Source organism: Oryzias melastigma, linkage group LG18, assembly GCF_002922805.2.
Source record: "Oryzias melastigma strain HK-1 linkage group LG18, ASM292280v2, whole genome shotgun sequence".
NCBI lineage: Eukaryota > Metazoa > Chordata > Actinopteri > Beloniformes > Adrianichthyidae > Oryzias > Oryzias melastigma.
The window spans coordinates 2,335,539-2,354,686 of NC_050529.1; the positions used below are offsets into that span (position 1 = coordinate 2,335,539).

Sequence of the window (19,148 nt, forward strand, 5' to 3'; positions counted from 1 at the left end):
CAATCTGTTTGGTTGGGATTAAAAAACTACCTCTGATATACATGCAGTTAAATTTTTTTTAAATCTTCAAGAAGCAGAAAATAATTTTAAAAGACAGAATTCGACTCCAAATGTTCGGAGAACAACATTTATTAGTAAACTCATCTTTTTATTCATATATAATATAGACAACATATATAAATACACAAACTCTTCAGCCTTTCTGATTCTTTGATTCAGAGACTAAAAACGAGTCATATCTTTCAAATATATACATTTAAAAACAAACATCTACATTAATCAAAGAAAGTGTACACATTTTTCTAAACTTGGATTATTAAAATAACATGATTGAGAATCAAACAGTGAGATTGAGACATTAGAAATGATGGGATAAAACATGAAATGACTGAACTGGTGTCTCTCTTAACACCAGCTGGAGTCGCCTTAAATAAAGTTTTCATTTGGTTTTTCCAGAATAAAATCATTAGAATTTGTCAAAAATGTAAATATTAATTTGGGATTAAGAATAAGAAATACTGACTTGATGAAAAGGAATTTCAGAAGTTTTCCGGGGTTTCACGAATTCACTTTTCATGGACTTAAAGGACAGAAGAATCTTCTCACCTGCTTCTCATATTGTAAAGAAATAGCCCAAAACATCAGGTGTTCTACCTGCTGAAAGTAGTGTCCATATTTCCAGAATACCTGGATCCTCATTTATATCACTGTTTAATCTGGAGAACATGAAAACAGCGGAGAGACGTTCGGACACCAGTTCTAGTGAGGTTCTACCTGGATCTTGTTGGATCATCTTGTTTGGAGCAAAAATCTTTTCTTTAAGTTTATTACCTGCAATAAAAGCCTTACGTAGATTTCTCCAGTCGATGTTTTATTTTTCTCTAAGGTTAAACTTTATCTGCAAAGACAAAGTAGAAGTCTGGCCATCAGAACGAGTCTTTAGCCTTAAAGGAACCGACCCGTTGACTGGGAATCATACTTTATAACTTACTTTGTTTTCTAAAACAAGCTAAAGACTCTATTGTCGTTACAAATGCATAGAGTTGAAGGTTCTTGGAAATGCCTCCTTTCTCCCTGTGGTTGTTCTCATGAAAGAGTCCACCGATTCTCACGGAGTTACAAACAGATCCTCTGATCTCCAGAAGGATTCTGGTCATCTCCAGTTGGGTCTTGAGGATTTCCCTGAATCCCTAGAATGAGTGGAGCTCCCGCTGTTGTTTCTTCTGTGGCCTTGATGGGGGGTCAAGGCGTGCAGAGGCGAGCGGGTGGATGATCTGATGGTCAGATTTCTCTTTAAGGTGGGTGTGGAAGAAGAACCGGCAGGATCCAGTAGTTTGGGAGAAACCGTCCTCGTGGAGCCTGAAGATGCAGCGACCGACGGACTAGGAGAAGGAGTGTTTTTGGCGGGAGTTTTGAGGGGACTGACTCTGGAGGGTTGGGAACACGATGAGGAACCGAGGGTGGAGTGGGTTTTTCTGAAAGAAGAGGACGCGGTGCTTCGAGTGAAACCCGGCTGGACCGACGGCAAACCGGTCTTGTGCAGAGGCGTCGTCGGAGCGCTGACGGTTCCTCCTCTTCCTCCTTGAGTTAGCACGCGCAGCGTGGAGCGACATATCTTCTCCTCTGCTTGGGCCGAAGGCTTCGTCAGAGGTTTTCTCACAGACGGCTTTCTTTCAAAGTCCTGGTTCTGGTTTCGAGAGCCTGAAACCTTAGAGTCTCTGGATTCTGGGGTCTTGTTGGATCGTCGGAGTGAAGCGGCAGTTGGAGGTCTTTCTCGGATGAGCGTTTGCAGAGGTCTTACGGGGACTTTGATTGAGAAAGAAGAACTTTGGGAGGTTCTGCTGATGGGCACGACCCTCCTCATCCCCTGATTCTCAGATCTGGTGAGAGTGCGGACCGGCTTTGATTTGTCTGCTGCTGAACTGGAGTTTGGAGTTGTTGGTTTTGTGTGTCTGACTTTAGAAGCAGATAGGTCCTTGGTGGAAGCTTTGGTTGAAGCTTTTTTATTATTAGAAGGAACTTCTGATGAACTCCTAGAGTCCCTCTTGGATTTACCATCGTCTTTTGACTGTTCCGACACATTTGACTTTTTACTGGCAGACTCGTCTTCCTCAGAGACACCCTTTGGCACCAACTCTGGTGGACTGGCCCCCAGGAAAGACGCTGGTACCCCATTGTCAGAGCGAGAAGCAGGCAGAGGCTGGCTGCTGACGGGCGCCACTGATCCTTGATTGGGAAGCTTAAGGTCCGAAGAATTGTCTGTGGCAGAAGACCTCCCATTGCGACGATCCTCCAACAATGTGGAGCTCTTTTCACCAACAACGTCACACACACCCGTTACACACCAAACAATCACCTTGTCCTCTTTCTCTTCTCTTTGAGAAGTCGTGGTCGTTTCTACTCTTTCAGGTTGGTCAACTCCTTCGTCTTCCAAATCTGTGATCACCACATCCTTGAGGAGATGAGGTGCGTCAGATTTGGCGCCGGTGACGATGGCCACCTGCTCAAAGGCTTTCAGTTCAGGGACCAGAGTGCATTTCTCCAGAACCACACACATGTCCTCAGTGTTGGAACCTTCATCCTGTGTCTTTGTTCTAGTGGCGTTTGATCTTAAAGTGGCGAGAGTTTTCTGTTGGGAGAGATCCTCTTTACTCCCTTGATCGTCTTCATGGTTTTTGTGGTCTGGCTGCTGGTTTAAATCTGAGGTAAGAGTGAGTTCTACTTTTTCGGAGACGACTGGAGGGTTTACGTGAGTCTTATTGAAGAGAGGTGAAGCTGCGTGGTTTGTCTTTTCAGGGCTGCCAGAAGTTTCAGACGCTCCTGATGGTGTGGGTGGTGGGCTGGCAGGGGTCACTCTGGGGGAAGACGGTCTTGTTCTCTGTTCAGGTGACTTGCATCCTCTTAGTCCTCTTTGCTGAGAACCTTTTGGGTTGAGCCCCATTTCCAAAAGTGTGGATAGTTCCCGCTCAGCAAGGACGAAGGGCAAATTGGAAGGCGAGTTCCGCGTCCGCCGTAGGCTTCCAGCCCGATCCACAGAGGCGTTGTGCAGTGAGCGTGGATGGGACTTTGGGCTCAGGAGCCCCAGCAGTTGCTTGGTCTCCGTTTGAAGCAAAGTGGCGGCGGACATGTCTGCTTCGCTGCTGCAGCGCATCCCGAAAGCTCCTCTTGCCTGGAGCACAAAATACACAACATTAGAACAAAAACAACCGAAGTTTAACCCTTTGACGATCTTTGAAGTACCTTAGCTCTTTAACCGTTTACGAAATTAGCATGATACCGACGTATTCTGGGGCGGAGAAGAGCAATGAAGTGTTTACGTAATTAACATATTCTGACGCAGAAACAAAGTAGCTTTGTGCTGATATGCAACACTTGACGATAGCAAAGGATTTAAGCAATTAACGTAACAAATAACGTAATTCCGATTGATTCTGACCCAGAGAAGATCTGTTTTACGCTAACTGGCAAAACCGAACAGTAGCAAAGTGTTTATGTAATTAACGTAACAATAAACGTAATTCCAATAGAAAGAGCAGCTTGGACTGATATGAAACACTGTAACCTCTTAGGACCTGGCGCCCATGCATGTGGACATCACGTTTTGGGTTACATTTCCACAGCAGTTATTTCTGCTTAATTGCGGTCTTGTCATTGCATGTTTAGCTCAAATATTAGCATAGGTCCTAAGAGGTTAAAGTAGCAGTCTTTACGCAATTAACGTAATTCTGATAGATTCTACACAGAGAGGAGCAGCTTTGTGTTGATATGCGACACTGTACTGTACAGTAGCAAAGAGTTTACGTATTTCACGTAAATCTAACGGATTTTGAAGCTTCAGAATCCGACTGGAATTATGAAAATGACAAATGGTTAGAGTTATGTGTTATATGGTGTAACTGGCAACATCTTGGGTAATAAAAGGTTACTATTTAGCTTGCGCGTATTTATTTATTTATTTTTTTTGGGCTTTTACCTGTTCTCCTCCAGCCCATGAATGCCTCTTAAGCTCGTCTACTTCCTGTGTGTGTTGGCGGCGAGCCGCCTCCTTTGCCTCCCTTTCACCGTTTTCCTTTAAAGGAGAAAATTAACATTAACATTTAATCTATTCCTTCACTTATACTTGTGCACACTCATTAGTGGACGTACTTTAACGGCGTTTGTGAACCTCAAGCAGAACGTGTGGAAGATGCTGAAGCAGTCGTCCAGCTTGAACGAGTCGATGTCCTCGCAGAAGAAGTCGATCAGATCGTTGCCTTCTTTCTTTAGCTGCTGTCGACCGGCTCGCAGGGAGCACAGAGAGGAAGTGGCGCTCTGAGACAAACAAATGTAATAATTATACAGCGCTCCCTCGTTTATCGCAGGAGTTAAAATAACCAGCAATGGGCAAAATCTGTTTGTTATCTTTTATATTCTAGGTGTTTTAAGGGTGTAAAACTCCTCACTAGACACTTTAGACAAACATGAACATTTTCACCTTTTTCTCTTTTAAATTCTTAAGGTTCATAGAAAAGAATTCCATTATTATGGAATGAAAACAAAGATCTAATCACGATAGATTGATGTACATTTGACAAACTCGATATTCTGTACAGGAGACACAGAGATATATGATAGAGAAACATGCTAAAAATCCACAAAACTACGAGTTACCTCAATATAGCGAGGGAACCCTGATTAATGTTTTTAGTAGCGGTGAGAAAAGTACAAAAGAATCCACTTCTTCCAATTGTTGTAGTTTCTGATTAAGCAATAAGTGGCTCTAAATTTTCACAAATAAATTCTAATTTTCACAAAATGAAGCAAAATACAAAAACAAAAGACTACTTCTACAAGCCTAAAGGATAAAGAGCCTTGACTAAAAGGGGGGGAAACCTATAAAGGACCTGGCAACAATATTAAAAATTATGAGTTTTAAGCTACAAAGTGTCCAAATTCCATTTGGTAAATTTTTCAGTTTAACCTCAAATAGGAGGATTGAGAGGCTTCTGGATCTGGATGATTGACCTTCAGTACTGAGAAAATTGTAATTTCCTAATAAGAAATAACAAAAGCTAACAAAAGAGCATCTGCATTATAATACAAACTTTAGCAAAATAATTTATAACATTGGTGTGTTTATTCGTTTTTGAAGCAGTTTAGACACCACAACTGTTTCAAAAGTACTAGTTTTGCACCAGCACTGGACAAAATCCAAGAGGTACCCATCTCTAGGTACCAACTGAGAACCTGAGGGGTCATCCTAAAACAAGTCCTCCCCAAATTTACCACAATTAAACTATGAGATCCTCTGATCGTAGCAATGTTAGACAGGAAGTGAGTATCTTCTTTGCAACCATTAAGAAGATCCTCACTTTATTTTGTAAAGCAAACACATAACATCTACAATAGTAACCTGGTGGGGAAGCATCAGGCGATGTCGGTGCGTTACCTGCAGGAAGCTGTCCAGCTGCTGCAGAAGCTCCGTGTCTCTCTGGACATTCTCCTCTAATGAGCGCGTGCGAGAAGTTAACAACTGTAGCTCATCGTCCAGCGTTAACAAGGAAATCCTACAAGGAAACAAAAGGGTGTTATCACACTGTGTAATGATGTTTACAGGAAGGTCAGAAGAGGGCGCTGATAGGTCTTTAATGGAGAATATCCACAGATTTGGTAGATCAGAGTCAGTATGGTCAGGATAAGTCATGTCTGACCTGGAGGCTGCCTGGACGTTACGCAACTTGTGAGGAAACCCCAGCAGCTTCTCGTCTGTTTTCCGAGCTTCCTGAAGGCAACAGGAATGGTTCAATTTTTTGACTTAAAGGAAAAAGGAAGCACAATAAATAAAAAGGGGTTTGATTCAAGAAGAAGTGTTGGAGCTCACCTGAGCGACGAAGTGGAGCAGGTTCATGCCCGGTTTGTTGGCTTTGGTGTCAGCCAGAGACAGGAGAGACGACAACTTGAAGCCGAGGGCGTTTCCTGCGTAACCTCCCTGAAAGACACAACTCTACGCTCAAAACGGACAAAAAGATGTGTAATATCTAAAGATGTGTATATATATAAAGATGTGTTTTCAAGATGGCAGCATGTTCTGTTTGTGTGTTTTTATGTTTTTTACAACTTTTATTTTAAGACAAACCGTAATGACCAAAATGATTAATGTTTTACAAATTATTTCACACATTTTGTGGATTTTAGATGTTTTTGGAATCTGATGACCACGCCTCCCAGAGCTTTTTAAGGCCTGAAGCTGCTAGATCCTCATGGGAGTTCTCCAGGAACCAACAGCTCCAAGTCTGGTTTGTCTTTTGTTTGGGGGCAAACAAATCCATCTTAATGTTTGGAATATTTTTTATGTTTATATTGTCCGAGCTTTTAAATGTTTTCATTTTCCTTGTGTTTAAGTTTTTCTGCCTAGTGTTGTATTTATCATAATGTTACCTGTTTTGATTGTCCTAATGTTGATTGTCTCCATTTTCATTGTATTTTAATGTTTTAACTGTTCTAATGTTTAAATGTTTTAATTATCCCAATGTTTTAGTGTTTTTGACCTAGTATTTAAATGTTCTAATTGTCCAACTCTTAATGTTTAGATTGTGCCAGAGTTTTATTTGTCCCAATGTTTGGTTTTCATTGTTCCAGTGTTTAATTGTGCTAGTGTTTCGATGATTGTTCCTAGTGTTTTGTTTAAATTGTCCCAGTTTTTTCATTGTACCAGTGTTTTTTCCAAGTGTTTGGTTTTTTTTTTGTCCTACTGTTTAAGTGCTTTGCTTGTTCCAGTGTTTTAATTGTACTAGTGTTGCAATGTTTTTTGTCCTAGTGTTTTATTGTTTTAATTGTTCCAGAGAAAGGTTTAGTACAAACATATAAAGTGAGTTTGTGACCCTTTGTAATGATAATGTTTCTCTTAAAAACCCAACATGACCAAAAAGCCTAAATCTGCTCTCTGTGGTAGAACAGTATTATGGAAATCCCAGATTCACAAACAAATGTTTGATTTTTCAGAATTTATCATTAAAAAGGTAACTTCCTGAAAACGGACAGTCTTAAGTCAAAGCTAAGAGAATTTTTTTCTGTCTTATGTGGTCATGAGACTCGAAGGTTCAATCAAAGTTCTGCTTCTATGTGACATTTGCTGAATCCTGAGTCATCACCAGCCTTTCTACATCTGAACGCTTGTTTTCATCCATCCCTCACTTCCTGTCCAATTATTCATGAGAGCAGTTTTCTGCTTACAGCGTTGAGGATGTTTCCGGCCTGCAGCACCAAGTGGAGAACAGCATGGAGCTCCTTGCAGCTCATTAACTCTGGGAAACAAAGAAAGGAAAGATGGAGAGTTAGGATGGGAACTTGTGAAGCTAAAACGTGTCGTGGCTGGCAGACACGAGAGCTTCGTTAGCAGTTCAGACGGTGATGAAGTTCACACACGCTGCTAATAATAGTACATGTGTGAGTTTGCATGGCGTGATGACAGGAGTGAAGATGTCTCACTCTGGAAGCTCCAAAAATAATAACCTGAGGAGGTCGTTACCTTTGGTGGCAGAGCGGAGAGTGGCGATGTCGCGCTTCATGGCGTCGCAGGATCCAGGAAACTCCTCCTTCAGCAGGATGGACTCGATACGAATAGAGTAACTGCAAAGCAGGGTCATTAGTGAAGCTCACTGGGCAGTCCATCTTTTTTAGAGCTCAGGTGAGGAGGACTCACCTGGGCACCTGAATGAGCAGGTACATAAAGGCGTCCGCCAGCGGCAGCTGCGACGCGTCGCCTCTGAACGCCGTCAGCTTCTTCACCTGCAGACAGCATCAGACTCGTGAGCTCTTCACACCCGAACCGCTGGGATTCAAACATCTGTCTGAGTGCAAACTTCACCTCCTCCGTCTCCGGCAGCAGCTTCAGCAGCTCCCTCACAGGCTCCGCCCTGAAGGCCTCACTGTTGCCATGGCGAATATCGTCTATAATTGCCTGGTTGGACCTGAAGGGGAAGGTTTTAATTAGCAGAGAGAAACTCGTGCGTGTGCTACAATGATGCGTCACTCACAATAACAGACAACTGCTTTGGTTCATAGATTAGCTCCAGTAAATGCATATTTATGCAATAATTCAGAAACATCCAGTTTTATTTCAGCTTCAAATTTATTAAATATAAATATATTTATCTTATTTTACACCTTTAAAATCCTTCTGCAGCTCCTGCTGTTCATTTGTCGTTTAAAACGCTTTATTTTTTAGATCCACACTTGCTTCAGAAAATCATCATTTTGACCACCCCTCCCCCCAACCAGGAAGTCCCGCTGCCTCCAAGTAGAAATAAACAGCTATTAGTCGGTCATTCTATTAACTTGTTCTTGATAATCTTCTTTCTTTTCAAGATACGTTTTTGTGTCGTTCAAATTATTCAAGTTATAAACCGACCAATCAGACACAATAAAAGTAGGTGGAGCCTGTTGGCCCCAAAAGTTCAAAACGTTTCACAGATTTCATGCAGTTTGTTATCTAGTGGTAGAGATGTGGACTTTCAACTAACAATTAACTTGTTGACTAATCACCGATTATTTTTTCCAATTAGTCGACTAATTTGGTCATACAAAAAGTGGATGTAACGCTCACATCTGAACCAATATTAGCCTTAAACTAACTTAAAATAAGATATATTAACACAAGCATTATTGCAGAATAATGTAAGCTGAATTTGTCCGCTGAAGATGCTGAAACTGATAGCTAAAATCACTGAAGCTGATGGCCAGCTAAAATATTAGTTAAATGCCAAATTAGCCCAAAAAATAAGAAAAAAAAAACTATGTTAGCCAAACCAGCAAGCCGGCAACTGAAATATTAGCTAAATCCCAAAACAGCTTAAAAAATAAAAAAGCCTAAATTAGCCAAAATAGCGAGCATGCAGCAAAAATAATTAAATTCTAAATTAACCTAAAAAAACTGATAAAAATCCTACATTTTCCAAAACAGCTAGCATGTAGCTGAAATATTTGCTAAATCCTAAAACAGCTTAAAAAATAAAAAAGCCTAAATTAGCCAAAACAGCTAGCATGCAGCAAAAATATTAGCTAAATTATAAATTATCCTAAAAAAAACGATAAAAATCCTACATTTTCCAAAATAGTTAGCATGCAGCAAAAACAATTAAATTCTAAATTAACCTAAAAAAAACTGAAAAAAATCAAAAACTAGCCAAAACAGCTAGCATGTAGGTAAAATATTAACTCCAAAATCGTCTAAAAAAACGTAATAAATGGCAAAATAGTCCATAAAGCTAGCATAATGCCGTTATAACTTTCAACTTTACTACTCTCTGACTCCATTTAATATAAAGTAACGACGAATCAATGATTAAATTAGTCGGCGATTATTTTAATAGTCAATTAGTCGACTCATCGTGGCAGCCCTACTTCTAACATGGCGGCATCTGATTTGTAGAGAGTGGTTTCCATGGAAACACTGATTCAAATGTTGAACCAATCTCTGCATACTGATGACATTTAGTTCCAACATGGCGGCGTCTGTGGATGTCGTCACGCTCTCAGGCTCCAGTGCTCATCTACAGTCAATGGTTAAACCTTTGTTTTAAGATGACTTCCCTATTGGGGTTGGGGTCAGTGTTTGCTTCAGGTCTTCAGGTGACTGTTGAGAGAACACGGCGCTCCGAGCTCAGAGGTTGTGTGTATGTGACGCTCATGCATGAGTGACGGAGCGCCTGCTTCCTGTGGAGCTCTTGTCCTTTCAGACTCCCTCCAGCCTGCATCCCGCCGTGTGTTTGGTTAGCACACACGCCTAGCATGATGGCACAACCAGCGCATCATTCTTCATTTGTCACCGTGTTGATAAAGCTCAGACGTTCGTAGATTTCATAAGGAGGACATATTTGGAAAACTGAGAAACTCGTCATTTTGCTGGATTTTCCTTGTTTATCTGGACACAAGGTCTAACAGAGAATCTCTTCAGTTCGTCTAGTCATGCCAAGTCATCTCACAGATCCGTCCTCCGACACGTTTCTCAACACCCGCTGCGTCGGTTCGCGTTCTTACACAATTCAGGATCTTTCACCTCTGTTTCAACTGCAAACACCTGCTGATGAGGGCGTGAAGACACATCACGCTATGGAAGACGCCTGCATCACACCGCAGTGTATTTTAGACTTGGCCCGTTCATGACCTGTTCAGACCATAAAGTCATCATTCCCGTGGGTCCTGTTTGGATGCTGGAGCCTAACCAGCATCTGTGGGGGGAAGGTGAAGGCGGCGTTCACTCTGGACAGTTTGATGGTCCATCACAGACGGACAACCACTCACGCCTGAGTGGGGCTGTAACAGGTATCCAAAGAGTCGAATACCTGGTATCATATTTGCTAATTTGTAGTCTTTATATACATAGTATAGTAAAAAACACACTTACGTCAGAACAATTATTTTTAAAATTGCAGAAAATTGTTGGATTTTAAGGCTATTAACAAAAAAAAGTGTGCTACTGTCACAGGAAGTATAAATAAATGTTTTCCAAGTATTGAGTCTTTTGTAGATGAAAAATACGGAAAAAATACTGAAATAAGTTCTGAGAAAATGACTTTTCTTTAAATATAATCGACACTATTCCAAAAATCTCTGGACCGATTATGTAACATCATTTGTCTGCTAGCATGGAGGAGAACTCGAACCAGAATGTGTATTCTTAGTAGTAAATGAAACTTTCAGGATGGAAAAACGAAGGGGAACATTCTAAGGATTTGTTGTTAAATGGTCGAAAAGAACAGTGATATTTATGTTTTCTTTACTGCTAAAGTTAACCGGGAAGAAATACTTCAAGGTATAAGGTTGTTTAAAGGGATGAATACTATTGTTTTTCTTTAAATCTTAGTGTTTTTTATTTGTTATATTTAGTTTAATTCTGATCTCTTGTTCTAAATAAAATGTATAAATGACATAAATACATTTTATTTTGTTAAATAGGAAGAACAATAGTTTGATCTGTGAATCATTGATCTTACTGATCCACAGCTCTATAGCTAAGAGACAATACAGTCACTAAATGACCAGTGGAGAATGTTTTTGGACAGTGGGAGGAACCCACACATGTACTGGGAGGACTAGGGACGTCGTAACAAAACTCGTATTTGGTAGATGCAGATGTAACAAAAACATGGGCGGTAAAAGCAGTAACCTGCCCAAAAATAGGCTAAAAATACTCCAGATTCTAGTCTTTAAACGTCTGAATAAGACGTCAAGTACGATCCGATTTACAATGTATAATCAATTCAAATACAACATCGTGTATTTTGTTTTTGTACTGTTAATTGCATTGTTTATTGAGGTCGTTACCTTAAAAAGTTAAATATTACAAAGACATGTTAGCATTTATTCTAAAATATTATCCTAAAAGTTCTAAAATAAAAGGTTTTCATGTACATAGTTGGATATTTATCTACTTCCTCTTTGTTTTCACTAAGAAAAGTATTGATAAGAATATCGGATCGATAAGCAGCATCAATAATAGGAGAAATAAATCTTAACTATACCCACACTTAAGGAGAACCCAGCTGGGGTTTGAACCAGGACTTGTATTTACTGTAAGGTGAGAGTGCTAACCACTACACCACAGTGCAGCCCCACCTCCTCCTCACATGACTCGAACAGTAACATCAGAAGTTCTAAAAGTGGTCCCCTACCCAATTCAGAAAAAAAAAATGACTCCTGGGTTCTCTCCACCACATTCAAGCACGCATGTCAAGTTGCTCGATCACGTGTCGGAAATCCACCTGCTGCTTTCTTAAAAAGGCTGTCCCGACGGCTACATTGAAACCCTACAAGCTAGCAAAGTTAGCAAAAAAATAACGTATTTTCAAAGTTTCTTTTGGCAGGAAGCAGAAGAAGAGCCTTCGACTTCAAAATAAAAGCATTTAACGGACAAAAATTAAGAGTCTTTACTATAAATCTGGATTATTACAAAAAAATCACTTATTGACCTTTTTTTGGTATTTGTCAGTCGCACCTAAAAGTCAGCTAAAGTCTCTGATTTTTCAGCTTCTACTTTGATAGTTGAGGGTTAAAAGAGAATCTAGATCACATTCTAATAGATCCTACATGAAATCTAGTGAACAAATAAAGTTTAAAGCAGCTGCAGATGTTTTACAGAGAATGGAGATAAATGTTAACCTCAAAAGTTTAAGAAAATTGGAGACTAAAAAAGCAAAAAACGACAAAATCAGCCTCGCACAGACCAGCCTGAGCTTGTTTTGATGAACAAAAACAGTGATCTTTAATTCAAAGTTTACCTCTTGAACTGTTTGAGGAAAATCCCGACGTTCATGCCTCTCTTGGGGTCTAGAATGGTCACCTGTAGAGGGAGGGGTTCGTTAGTGTGACCGACCTCCATCTCCAAACACTTCAGTTCTGAACCGCCGGCCCACCTGCTCTTTGGTTTCTCTCAGCTGGCTCTTGGTCCGGCCCGGCTTGGCATCGCTCTGACGTTCGTTCTGACAGAACAGCTCCTCGATTTTCTGCACGTCGATCTGGAAGCTCTGCTGCACTTCATCCTGAGTCCAGACGTTGGCTCGTCCCTTCACCTGAAACCAATCCGGATGAGAACCGCAAAAGCTGCAGATAAAACTCATCCTGGAGACGACGTACCTGCTCTGCTGGGATCGTTTTCCAGAAGAAACTCCGGACTCGTTTCTTCTTCTTCAAGCCGATTCCAGGTCCCCCGGGTGGAGGTGGAGGAGGAGGAGGGAGGGGAGGAGCAGGTGGAGGAGGAGCAGGAACATTCCTGTTGTCATAAAATCCTGTCGGGGAGCTGGACGGCATCACCACGGCAACGGCCACCTCCTGCTGCTGGAGGGGGAAGCCCTCGCTCTGGTCGCCTTGGAAGACGCTGTCCATGACATGCATCCCTACGGCTGGAGGGGAGGAGGAGGAGCCGCTGGGGGGAGGTTCACCGGAACGATGGGCCGACGTGGCGGAGATGAAGACCGCTCATCGTGTTTACGGGGCCGGAGTCGGGTGGATCAAATACGAGGAAAAGAAGGGACTGTAAAACAAGAGAGGAAGAGGCGTCAAAAATGGAGGAGAAAAAGGAAATTAGATTGGAACAAAACCTGCAGCTTCTCATACGACAAAAGGAAATAAATTACCATCGACTTCCATGTTCAACACTTTAATATCGGAGATATTCTCGACACAAAATAACACTCTCTTCAGACTACTATGACTACACCGTAACTGCTGTAAAAATCAGCTTATATGTAGAAAATTGAAGGAAAAATCATATTTGAGTTTTTGTGATTTCTGTTCATGACAACTGGTTGAAAAACAGCTTCAATGATAAATCCGAGATAAAATTTTAGCTTGTGAAACCTGAGTTTTTTTAATTTGCATGTGGGTGGACCAATGGATTGACTCATGAAAACTCTCTCTTGTCTATGACCCCTTTAATTATCTTTTTTCAAAACAAAATCAACAGAAGAAACCTCTAACAATTTAAATTTTCATGAGTTCCTTTCAAACTTGTGGAGAATGTTCAACAAAATAAAACACTCTTTGAACTGCAAGAAATGTTTGTTGGACATTAGGGCTGCCTCCATCAGTCGACTAATCGACTATTAAGAGTCGACAACTAATTTATTAGTCGATTAGTCATAACTTTATATTATATGGAGTCAGAGTGTTGTAAAGTTGAAAGTTATAATGGTATTATGCTAGCTTTTTGGCATTTATTAAGGTTCTTTAAGGCTATTTTGGAGTTTAGCTAATATTTCAGCTCCATGGTAGCTGTTTAGGCTAACTTAGGCTCTTTTTCAGTTTTTTAGACTAATTTAGCATTTAACTAATATTTTAGCTTGCTATCAGCTTCGGCGTTTTAAGCCATCAATTTCAGCATCTTCAGCTATCGTCACTAGTATTATCGCAGGTAATGCTATACATCTAGTTTTAAGTTAGTTTAAATCTATTGAGGGTTTAGATTTGTGTTTTATATCTACTTTATGCATGGCCCAATTAGTCGACTAATCACTAAAAATAATCTATGATTAGTCAAATATTAAAACAATAGTTTGTTGTAGCACTATTGGACATTCATTTTTAAACAAACGTCTACAGTAAAAAAGGAAAAAAAAAACTCCCAGAATCCTAAATGTGACTTTTTTCCCGCTGGCCCGCACGCTCAGGATCAAGACATCAAAGACCAACATGAAAAATATCAAGTGACGTTCTCACAGGATGAAGATCCTCTTACGAGGTCGAGGTTATTTCACTTTCACGTAATACTGGAAAAGTTCAAAGTTATGACTTTAATAAGTCATTCTCACTTGACGAAGGCTGTACCTCAGCGGGTTGCAGCCTGTCTGCCAACAGTTAGTTAGAGGTTCAAATCCCAGGCTTGTGACTTTATCGTTACCATCTGTAGATTCTGGATTAGAGCGTCTGCTAAAAACGACTGAACTTTTAATTTGATCAAATTTACTGTTGTTTCTCTTCAGGTTCACTGGAGTTTATCCATCACCTGTCGGGCATGGTTGGGTATACCTGTGACCATTCTCCAAATCATCACAGGGCTACACAACTACACACTCACAATCAAACCTACACTGGGCTCAGAAATGATCGTTCAAGTGACCAATTACAATTCAAGTCTATGGAAATGACATGTAAATCCGAAACTTTCAAGAATCGGTAGGCAAGTTTTTATCTATTTATATTTTTATTTTTGACAAATACAAAATAACATAGATCATTGTATTAGAACAATCTGATGCTTGTGCTACAGAGTTAATAGCTGTGGCTAATTTGTGACACCTATCCCTAGATAAGCTTTAATTGGAAAAAGTTAAGCAGTGAAAAGGAAAATACAAAGAGTAACACACTGAAAACTGTCTAAAAACTATAGAAATTCATTAATAACCATTAAAAATACATAGAAAAAGTACTCAACCATATTTGTATTACACACTTCACAGAGCCAGATAATATATTACACTATGTGCCGTTTCTCTGATAACCAGAATTTAATTTGCTTTTTTAAATGTGGACACTTTAGTTAAAGATTTTTCATTGGTGGGGAGATTAACTCCTTTCACTGAAAAAATATTTTGTGCAAAAAACATTCGACAAAATGGGACTTTACACTCAACGCTTGCAGCCGTTCTTGTTAGCCTGGAAGTTTCTAGTATTTTGACAAATTTAAGACAGATTTCAGCCTCTACACGCTAACACGCAGCCTTTTTACGCCCATAACGACCCTGCTAGCTCTGCTGGCCCCTAGGCGGTGGCGCTCGCTACGCTGTCCACCAGGCGACTGGCTAGCGTAGCCACTTAAGCTAATGTGGACAAACCCATTTGAGGCCCACATTTTCTAACCACTTTTAAACCTTATGGGGCCCACTTGGCCCAAAAAGCCACAAATAGCGACATTTTAAATGATTAATTTCTTTAATCTTAATAGGAAAAAAATAATACTAAAACATTTCAAAAACTAGATATATAGCATTACCTGTGATAATGCTAGTGTGAACGCTGTAAGCTGAATGTGGCAGCTGAAGATACTAGTGCTGATAGCCGAAGAGGCTGAAATTTAGAGCTAAAAACGCTGAGGCTAATAGCTGAAAATGCTAAAGTTGATAGCTGAAATGGCTTAAGCTAACAGCTGAAAACGCTGAAGCTAATAGCTAGCTAAAATGTTAGCGAAATGTCAAATTATTCTAAAAAACTTAAAGAAAAAAAATCTAAATTAGCCAAACTAGCTAGCATGTGGCTGAAATATTAGCTAAATGTCAAATTAGCAGCAAAAAAAAAAATGCTAAATGTGTAATTTAGCCAAAACAGCTAGCATGTAGTAGAAATATTAGCTAAACTCCAAATTAGCTCAAAACCTTTTTTTTAAAAAAGCCTTAATTAGCCAAAACAGCTAGCCTGTTGCTAAAATATAGGTTCATCTCTAAAATAGTCTAAAAATCCTTTGCAACTGATAAAACAGTCCAAAAAGTTAGCATAAAAAGAGCTGAAAATTTTAATAGATGAATGAGCTAAAGAGGTACGGACATCCAAAAAACGTATGGAAGAAAAATAACAATATCTGATAGTGTGTGGGGAGCTGGCCCAAATGTGGAGGCGGGCCTGAGTTTGGGGACCCCTGTTCTGACATAAGAAAAGTATTTTCTACAGTCCCTGAGCAGCCCACATATTTATTCCCAATTTGTTAAAGCACAAAAACACAAAGTGCATCTTTATTTTAGTCTGGAAGTCAGTCTTGGTCTTTTGTTGTGCCATCATAAACAATAATCAATAAACCTGTCAGGCTTGAGTTCTTCCTTTATGCTACACTGATGCTGTGTGGGAGGGACCAGCTAAACAAAGACGAAGATGAAACAATTCTGCTTCGATAAATGGGGAATTCTTCTAAATATTTGACGGTTTTATTCATTTATATTATAATCGTTCAGAGAATCTGAATAAACTTCAATTGGATAATACATTATTTTTAATAATAATATAAAAAAAATGAGTCAAAGTAAATAATAAATACAGCTAAACTGAAAAATAAAAGGGTGTATTTAATTTTTTAGCAAATAAAACACTAATTTTTGTGTGTCATGTTTGCTTCACTAGAGTCTTCGTCCTCCTCTTCATCAGCCATCAGAGACATTTCCACCAACTCTGGTTAAGTCACCAGTTCAGGGAAATCTCATCAACAGGAAACCCCAAAAACTGTCCCACGCCGGATTAGAGCCGCATTCCCGCACAGATTAATTATTGAAGAAAAACAGGGGCTGACTCCCGCGTGTGAAGGTCCGGATCCATGTCGACCAACATCCACACGAGCGGCCGGTGAATTAAAGATGAAAGTGTGGGCAGGAGCGTTACATAACTCCACCGCCTGAGTTCCTCCGTCAAATTTCTGAGTGAATGCGGACGGCAGTCAGAACCGGTCCTGAAGGAGACGGAGGTTCTGACCGAGAACCGCTCGGATCCTGAGATGACTTCGAGAGGAGCTCATTTCCAGCATTAAAGCTCTCCGTTTACACAGTTTATGTTCATTTAAAACACAGAAAGTGCTCAATTCAAAATCTTCCACTATTGTGTTCAACTGAAACGGAAATCTAAAGCTTAGCTTTAAGCTCCTTAACTGTTCAGGCTGTACAATTCTTTGCATTTACAGTTAAAAATAATCTACTCTTTAAAAGTGTATTTAAACATTTAAAAACTCAAAATATACGATGACATTAACCCTTGAATACAGAAATTTTTGTCCCAGAATTGACTTTTTTTTTTTAAATATCGTGATTTCTCAACTGTTATGCAATTATTAATAGTTACTGACATTATAATCTTCAACTTTACTAGCATAAGGTACAAATCAATACTTTACTGATAACAAATATCATTTAAAAACTTTTTTACACTACAAAAGTAAAAGGTTTACACTTTTAAATCAAATCAGATCTTTATTTTTGAGCAGTTTTCATGGTCCAGACCAGCTCAAGGCGTAAACCATCAGATCTTGACGCAGAAAAAAATGGATGCAACACTTTATTCACTTAAAGAAACTCAAGTGTGACTTTTAACTTTACCAACGTATGATGTAAAAACAGCAGTTTACTAAAATGTTTTTACGCTTTAATTGTTTAGAAATGTAAAGTGATGCATATTTGTGCAAAGCTGATTCATCATCATCGTTTACATACTAGTTTAGACGCAGAAAAAAGTAGCTTTCCTCTTTTAAACAAAACTTTAACAACCTTTTAACTTTACTAATGTAATGAGTAAAAGCGGGAATTTACTAATGTAAAATTCTGTCGTACTGTTCTACACTTTACAATCAACAAGTATTACATTTTAGTGCAAAGCGGATTTATGCTGATATGCAACATTTTACATTATAGTAAAGTTGTGACATGTTTACTTCATCCTGTTGACAAAAAAATTCTGACGCAGAAAAAAGCAGCTTTGCAATCTTAGGCCACACTTTATGACTACTTAATTACTACTCTAGAGTCATTTTAAAATCTACTAGTATAAGGTGTAAAAACAGCCAATTGGTGACATAAATTTACTGACGTTAAATCTAATTTTAGCTTTACAAATTTAAGATGTAAATAAAAAAGGGAATTTACTAACGTAAAAACCTTTTTTTAAGCTTTTATATTTTAAAAACATAAAAAATTTGCATATTAGTGCAAAGGTGGTTTGCTCTGATATGAAACATTTTGCATTGAAGTGAAGTGTTTCCACCCTTATTCAACATTTTAACAACTTAGAGTTACAAACATAAAGTGCAACTTTTAACTTTACTAACATAGGATGAGAATAGCAATTTACTAATGCGAAGTTGGCAAGAAGATGAATATGTATAAAATACTGAAGAAAAAATCTTGTTTTGACTTTTAAACCTCGTTGATAGTAAATATAAAAGATTTACAGCAAGATAATTAACTAAAAACAGAGATGAGATTGGATCTCCCTCAAATCTCAGCTTTTGTTTGCATAGTTGGTGCTGTTTGTAGCTCCGCCCCCCTCTTTTTCCACCTTTCACGTTTCCATCTTCATCTACAGCAGGGGTCTCAAACTCGCGGCCCGCGGGCCATCTGCGGCCCGCAGGATGATAATTTGCGGCCCCCGTCTTCATATGAAAGATTACTGTTCGTGCGGCCCGCAAGGCTGATATGAATGACAGTTGTTATGTGCAGAGCTGAATGAACCAATCACAGTGAGGTATATGACTCTGGAGGCGGGACATCGGCGGTCTGTCCAGTGCCTCTGTCTATCATTCATTCCTTCCTCCAGTCAGCTGGGCGGAGAAGGAGCCGCGTGTCGAAGGGGCTACCAGCTCCGTCTGTGGATGTCTCTCTCAGAATGAATGGGAGACAGATATGATGTCGAGGAATACGTTTTTTGACGTGCTGACTGTTCCTAACCAGAGCTCCTCAAGCTCCGATCCTCAAACCTTTAAGCCCGCCCCGCGCGGCGATCAGCGGCACCCGGCTGTCAGACGTGATCCTGAGCTTGGCTCGCGCCTGCGCGCGTGTCTGTGACTTTTAAGGTTCACACACCGGCTGTGTCGGCGCCCATTCCAGTCCATGTAAACGCGAATAGAAGTCCGATATTCTGCTACGCGCGTTTGCATAGAATCCCCCCCCCCTCCGAATGCGTGCTGATGCAACCGCCGCGTGCACGAG

At 39.9% G+C, this 19,148-nt stretch overlaps 1 protein-coding gene across 1 annotated transcript in view; it reads right to left on the bottom strand.

Annotated features, from left to right (window-relative positions):
- Window positions 1–113: 113 nt before the first annotated feature.
- Window positions 114–19,148, bottom strand: part of LOC112155990 (FH2 domain-containing protein 1) — a 27,411-nt gene continuing 8,376 nt past the window's right edge. The window contains exons 2-14 of the mRNA XM_024288093.2: window positions 12,613–13,009; window positions 12,393–12,548; window positions 12,258–12,319; window positions 7,847–7,949; window positions 7,682–7,767; window positions 7,508–7,608; window positions 7,213–7,283; window positions 5,861–5,968; window positions 5,691–5,761; window positions 5,429–5,546; window positions 4,147–4,311; window positions 3,974–4,069; window positions 114–3,169 (exon numbers count right to left, since the gene is read on the bottom strand). Of these exons, the coding sequence (XP_024143861.1) occupies window positions 1,154–3,169; window positions 3,974–4,069; window positions 4,147–4,311; window positions 5,429–5,546; window positions 5,691–5,761; window positions 5,861–5,968; window positions 7,213–7,283; window positions 7,508–7,608; window positions 7,682–7,767; window positions 7,847–7,949; window positions 12,258–12,319; window positions 12,393–12,548; window positions 12,613–12,870 (3,411 nt within the window). The 5' untranslated portion in view covers window positions 12,871–13,009 and the 3' untranslated portion in view covers window positions 114–1,153. The remainder of the gene's footprint in view (window positions 3,170–3,973; window positions 4,070–4,146; window positions 4,312–5,428; window positions 5,547–5,690; window positions 5,762–5,860; window positions 5,969–7,212; window positions 7,284–7,507; window positions 7,609–7,681; window positions 7,768–7,846; window positions 7,950–12,257; window positions 12,320–12,392; window positions 12,549–12,612; window positions 13,010–19,148) is intronic.